The 6862-nt window shown below is 53.2% G+C and overlaps 1 protein-coding gene across 1 annotated transcript in view; it reads right to left on the bottom strand.

The window, feature by feature from the left end:
- Nucleotides 1-6243, bottom strand: part of BPIFB6 (BPI fold containing family B member 6) — a 12245-nt gene extending 6002 nt beyond the window's left edge. Inside the window, exons 1-8 of the mRNA XM_019645708.1 lie at nt 6144-6243; nt 4734-4833; nt 3520-3624; nt 2912-3061; nt 2689-2752; nt 2167-2227; nt 1330-1421; nt 369-545 (exon numbers count right to left, since the gene is read on the bottom strand). Of these exons, the coding sequence (XP_019501253.1) occupies nt 369-545; nt 1330-1421; nt 2167-2227; nt 2689-2752; nt 2912-3061; nt 3520-3624; nt 4734-4833; nt 6144-6243 (849 nt within the window). The remainder of the gene's footprint in view (nt 1-368; nt 546-1329; nt 1422-2166; nt 2228-2688; nt 2753-2911; nt 3062-3519; nt 3625-4733; nt 4834-6143) is intronic.
- Nucleotides 6244-6862: the final 619 nt, after the last annotated feature.

Raw genomic sequence — 6862 nt, 5'->3', positions numbered from 1 at the left:
AATGGATGGATGCTAGCTGGAAGGATAGAGCTTAGGGCATGACTACATGGAAGGGAGATAGACGGATGGGCGTATGATGATTGGATAAAAGGAAGGTAGATGAATGGCCAATGCATGAGAGTTGTAGGTTGATGAATAAATAGCTGGTTGTATGGACAAGTGGATAGATGGATGAATAGATGGTGGTTATATGGGCAGAGAGATGGTAGATGGTGGGGTGAACTAATGATAGAAGCCTAAATCAGTCCTGGCATCTCCTAGTCCTAGCATTGCCCACAGTCCAGGATAATTTTCAGAATGGACACACCAGACAGGGACTGTCATTACAGGGGGCAGAGGCAGATGGGGGGTGGCACTAGGCAGCTCACTGTTGTTTCGTGGATGTTCAAATTGAAGGACTTTTGCAGAAGGGCAAGCTCTGCTGTGAGGAAGGCGGCTGAGAGCAGCAGCTGTGAGGAGCCTTCAGCAGAGTCCGCGGGGAACTCAGGGGCCTCCCCGGCATCAGCAAGCTCAATGGTGTTGCCGTCTTGTTGCTGCACCACAGGCTGTGGGACAGTGGAAGAAAGACACTCAGCCTTGGCCATGAGGGACTGTGGCCAGGGGTGAATCTCAGTCCTCAAACTAATGGCACTCAAACCAGCCCTCAGCCAGCGAGTCATCAGATGTTACAGCCAGAGCAGGCTACAGTGGCTCAACCCTCCCAGGGTGCAGATGGGTAGACCGAGGCCTGAGAGGATAAGGAAGTCAGTCACTAAACCACTGGTGGTTCTTCCTAAGGTTGCTTAAGTAAACACAGCTAATCTGACTCTGGGTGAGCCCTTATTTACACAGGAGGTGTTTTGTTTTATTCTCAGAAGAAAAAGAGGTAAGTGGAAAATAATGTGGGGCCTGTAAGAACCACGCTGACGGAACACTTTGCAGGGAGATAACTTCTCAGGATTTCTCTTCCCATTTCTGGAAGATGCATCTCACCTTGTCACCTGGGGCTCTGGAGACCTGGGTAAGGATCCAACACTGCCACCAACTCACACTGGGAGTCTAGCCAAGCCCTGCCTTTTCTTGGATCTCAGTGTTTCCATCTGTACAATGGTGAGGTGCAACTGAGCCACTCATTGGGAGAAGCAGAGAGCCTTGGGAGAAGGTGTGAATGTGGAGTCGGCAATCCTGGAAATCAGCTCAGGGACTCGGGGTTCAAGGGAGAGCAGAAAGAGGGAGAGGACCCCAGTGTCACCATACTCTTATGGTGGGCCTTGTACGTAAGGGTTTGAGGGACCCTCCCACCATCCACAGCCCCCACCACCAGGCCCCTGGTGACCCCCTGGTGCTTACACTGAAGTCCACTTGGATGTAGCTGGCTGCGGTGGTCGGTATGGATGTCAGGACATACTTAACACTGCCCATCTGGCCCACAGGCATGAGGGCTGTGCAGAGAAGAGGTTCCACTCAGAAAGGTGCCCACCATGGGGCAGCCCAGAGAAGCCGGCTCCAGCCAGCTGCCACCCGAGTGCCAGGAACCTTGGCCTTCTGTGTGACCCAAGGCAAATTACTTAGCACCTTTGGGCCTCAGTATTTTCATCTGTAGAATGGAGTCAATGGTGCCTGACCTGGAAAATCATGCCCTTTCCCATCATTCTGCAGGCACAGAGCTTGCAAAGGTTTGTCACAGTTCAGTTCTCACCACAGACTGGCACAGTCAGGATTATCAACTCTCTTTCTCAGATGAGCAAACTGAGGCTCCGAAGAATGAAGTGACTTGTCCCAGGCCACACTGCTAGACACATGAACCTGTCTTCCTTTGGGCTTTCCTCTCCCCACACTGGGGAGCCTGCGGACCCCAAGATGATGGAGGAAGCAGATCCTCTTGGCAAAGAAAAGGTGTATTACCACTATCAGGGCTGCTATTCAGAGTGCAAGGATGAGCCCACAATGGCTGCTGTCACTGGGATCTGGGGGTGATGGATAGAACAGCGGATGAAGGGCTGAAAGGCAAGGACCCCAGAGATCCTCAGGGACTCGGGCTTCTCATCTGGACAGTGGGGGGTGCAGCGACACCTCCTCTAGTCCCGAAGCTGGGCTGGGAGCAAGCACTTGAATGGGGAGCGGAGCATCAAAGCCTTCCCATCCTAATGTCCCCATGTGGGGGCAAGGCATGGCTGGGCTGCTCACCATTCAGGTTGGCCCACTTCCTGTTCACGTACACCAGGACTGCATCAATGGCTGGACACATCTGGAAGCAGAGAAGGCAGTAGGCTAAGGGAGCCCCTGCATGGAGGGCCTTACTCCTCACAGCCGAATGGTACTCCACAGGGAGTCCCACGAGCCCTGGCGGGACAGGGACTGGAGGGGCAACTGAGGCCACAGTCACACGGAAAGTCCATGGCAGGGTCTGGACTAGAATTCAGATCTCCTGACCACAGCCTGCAAGATCAGTGAGGATTCATTCCCCAGCGACTGGAAATCTGGGCAGGGTTGGCAAGCTGTGATGTGTGGGTTGCCATGTCCTCCTCCTGTGCTCATGGCAGACATCACTAAATGATCAAGACAATCTCTCCCGCTGAGCCACAGCCTCAGCATCCTCGCCAGCCAACATCAGTCAATCAAGGTCAGCACCTGAGATAAAACGCACCTGCCAGCCCTGGTCTAAGTACTCCCGCGGATGAGGGTTAGAAGTGTGCTCTGGGCACTCACCAGGCCAGGGAGAACTTTGTGTAGAGTGCTGTCCAGGAACTTGTTGATAACATTAGGCATCATGCTGAACTCAGAGAATGGGGACAGGGTCACGGGTGGCAGGAAGTTAGGCACAGGAGAAACAGGGACATGGGTAAGGAAGTGCAATGGCTCAGGAAGTGGGGAGCTGGGCCAGGGTGACCATGTGGACCCAGCCTTCCTCCCCAGCCACAGAGCCCCTCACTTGCTAGGCAGGTTGGTCTTCACGCTGACCAGGATGACCTCACAGCCCTCACTCTTGAACTTGGGGAGGCCCGTCTCCTCATCCTGCAGAAGCCGGTTGGTGGCTGTGATGTTTAGGACCACGATGATCTCCATGTTCTTACCCATGAAGCTGGAGAAGAGGGCAGGCAAGCATCATGGGCATCTCTGCCACTGTAGCCACTAACCTTGTCTCCTCTTTGCCCACATTCTCAGCAGCTCTGGAAGGGGAGAAGGATGGCAGGGAGGCACCCTCACAAGACTGAAAAGGGGATAGGACATGCCCAAGATCACAAAACCAGTCCTTCCTCTCCCTTCTTGTTTGGGTGAACTCCTATACATTCTTCAAAACCCTGCCCAGCTGTCATTATCTCTGATCCCCTTGCCCTGCCAATGCTTCCTCTGTCCTAGACTAATCATTTAATCTGTGATCATCTATGCTCAGGACTGGTTCCCACCAAAAGTAGGAACCAAGTTTGCATCATCTCAGACCACAGCACCCAGGTAGTATGCAGTAGGTACTCAATAAACGTGTGTGTAAGAGCAAAACAAGGAAGCCATTCTCCTTCTCTCCTCACCTGCCACACTCACCTCTTGCCAGTGATGGTCATGCCGGTGGATACACACTGGAAGATGCCCACTCCAGGTGTGAAGCTCAGGCTGATGACAGGTAGTAGCACATCCTTCACCTTCATACTGGGAGGGGACAGACATCCACAGCAATGAGAACCAGGCAGGTGAGACCTTGCCAGGTCCTCACCTCGCTCCTCAACCACCTTGCTTGGGAGGCCTCGGGGAAATCCCCCGTCCCGTGTCATTGGGATAAGCCTACCTCGTGAGACCATCGTGAAACACAAACAAAAGGCTGAACAACACATGAGCAAATTTGTGCACAGAAAGCACTCATCATGTGTGAGTCGGGACACCTGGCTGACTTAGTGGCCTTGGGCTGCACCCTTCCCTTCTGTGGGCCTTAGTTTCCCCACTGGCGAAACAGGAAGGTTTGCTATGATCAGGGTTTCCCAACAGGGGCACGATTGGCATTTGGGGCAGGACATATTTTTGTTGTGGGGAGCCATCCTGTGCACTGGAGGATGTTTAGCAGCATCCCCGGCTTCTACCCACTAGAGGCACTAGATGTACCTCCCCACCCTCACCCCTACGAGTCATGACAACCAAAAATGTCTTCAGACATTGCCAAATGTCCCTTGGTGGCAAAATCACCCCCGGTTGGGAACCACCAGGCTGAGATCCAGGGTAACAGAAACGTAGCACATCTACTTTCACCTGCCCATCCTGAGCTCTTGGCAGACATTGCTAATGGATCACAGTCCCGTTTCCTGCTCAGTGCAGAGTGCCTTCCCAGTACTTCGTTCCAGGCAGTCCCGACCAATCAACCCCCTAGGGCATTTGCCATGGAACAAATTTTCCTCTGTCATTAGATAATTGTTGATATCTTTCTAGCGCTGCCATGTGAGGATTTTTTTGTTTAATTGCACGTGCATTCAGTGAACTCCTGCCGCCTGCAGGCAGTTGGAGTTTGACTTTTCAGCCTCACTCCCTCCTCCCAATGACCCTGCTCACAACAGGGCAGAAATTGTCCCCCGCGGATGACGGAGGAGACTGAGGCCCAGGCAGGAGCAGTGACCTTCCCAGGGTCACAGAGCAAGTCAGCAACAAGGCAGGGAAGAGGTCCCATGCCCTGCACTAGCTCTCCCATCTGTCTTCTCAGGTCCAGGCACAACACTCTCCACCACCCCCTGTGATAAGCCATCACCCCCACTCCAAGCCCCGCCCCTGCTCACTTGGTGATGCCCTTAATGGGTTTCACCCCGGGCCGTTTCTTGCTGGCCTCCGCTGCCATCTTCTCCAGTATGTGACTCTCCTCCATGGCACTCTGGACCTCTGGAAAGGGGCGGGGTCCCGAGAGGCACTCAGCTGGGCTCCTTACTGCTTCCCTGTCCTGGGCCAATGTCTCAGGTATCCCAGGCCCAGGCCACTTACAAGCGGCACCACTATATGCCCCACAGTCACTGTGCTGCACCCTGAGCTGGGTGATGCAAGGACCCAGAGATGAGTCATGCCCAGCCGTTGTCCTCTTCTAGCCTCATGGGGAGGACAGAGTCACCAGCAATGGCAGTAACAAGTGATGAAAGCCATAATACGTTCAGGCAGCTGGAGGAATCACGTGAGGGGTTTTAGCCAGGAAAAAAAAGAGCTGGGGAAGGCTTCCTGGAGGAGGTGACATGTTAGTTGGTCCTTGAGGGAGGAATAAGAATTTTTACCAGGAAGCAAAAGAATAAAGGGGGTTACTCTGGGCAGAGGGCAGAGCAGGTGCAAAGGTGGAGGAGGGGAGAGTGGCATGGTGAGGAAAAAGTGAGACATACAGCACGGCTGGAGGGTGGGGAGGGACATGACAGAGAAACTGGGGCAGTTCGCAGGGGTCATATCATGGAGGCCTTGAATCCCAAGTCACTTTCACACCTGGATGATTAGGGAACTCTTCTGGGATCTTGTTAAAATGCAGACCCTGTGCCTGAAGCCAAGACATTCTGATTCCCCAGGCCTGGAGGCCCCAACCCCAAATAACACTGCCAGAAACACCTCCATAATGGCCTCAGGCTAATTCCCAGAAAGGGGACAAATACTGAGCCGATAGAACTGTCATTGGCCCTTTGCACCTGGATGTGACTACATTTCCCTTGACATCACAGAGCTCAAAGGTGTAACATAAATTTTACTCTAGTGCCTCCAGGCAATTTTGATCTCCGATTTCATTTGATCCTGCCAGGTAAAGACTGGTCACCCTATTTTACATTTATTTACATGTTACATTTACAGATGAGCAAACAGCAACACAGAGAGAGAAACACAGAGAGGGTAAGTGAAATGCCTGAGGTCACACAGCAAATTATTGGCTGAGCTGGGACTTGGCTTATGTCTGTCATCCCCACAGCCCACTTGGGGCCACCAAGCCCTGCCATCAAGGCCAAGGAGAGGCTACAAGAAGGAGGGATTTCCAGCTGTGGTTCCAACTTGTGGGGGGACCTTGGGCAAGTCACCCCATTTTCTCAGGAATAATAATAATATGTTGCTTGTAAGTGTATTACGAGGATCATTGGATGCTCAATATCATGCAAATATGAGCAGTCACTTCATACCTACCACCTCCCCCTGTCCAGGCCCCAGCCCCACACCCAGGCCTGCCAGCTCACCGTGATTCATGATGTCCATGCCCAGCCGCAGCAGTGCCCCGGGGTCAGCGCGTGTGCGGGTCAGCAGGCCACAGAGTGCCAGACACAGGATCCACAGCATGGCTTCACCTGCGTCATGGGGCCTGAATTGGGAGCAGCCCACCAGGCCCTGTTTCCCTGGAGACCTCCAATGCTCCAGAGCAGGTGGGGCCCCCTGAATGGTTTCCAGGGCCCAGGAGCCTTTGGACTCCAGCCAATTCAGCAAACCTTATTATTGCTTTCCAGAGGGGTCAAAGAATGTCCAGATTAAACCCAGGGTTTCTGGAGTCACCCCAGGCAGGCCACTTCCCTCTCTAAGCCTCGGTTTCCTCATCTGTGGGCACGATACATTGTAACCAGTCTCCACTAGGGGGTGGGTAGCAGGTTCAGCTGCAGTTTTCCATGAATCCAAGTGCAGTTCAGTGCCTGCAAGGCAATGCTAGGGCCACAGAGGGAATTCCAACCTGGTCCTGACTCAGTGAATTCCCACTGCAGCATGGGAATGGGGGAACCCCCTACTTCCCACACCTTAACGCTACAGCCAATGGCATCCCCCACTTCTTCCAGCTCAGGCTCACTTCCAAAAATCTCAACTCACAGCCCCTTGAGACATTGTCTCACCAGTAGGGAAACTGAGGCACACACCTCACAGTTAATGAGTAGAGAACTGAATAAGGACCTCCCACCCCAAACCATTAAAA

Source organism: Hipposideros armiger, unplaced genomic scaffold (assembly GCF_001890085.2).
Source record: "Hipposideros armiger isolate ML-2016 unplaced genomic scaffold, ASM189008v1 scaffold_94, whole genome shotgun sequence".
NCBI lineage: Eukaryota > Metazoa > Chordata > Mammalia > Chiroptera > Hipposideridae > Hipposideros > Hipposideros armiger.
The sequence above is the reverse complement of the archived record's forward strand: the minus strand, read 5'-3'. Positions and strand labels throughout refer to the sequence as shown.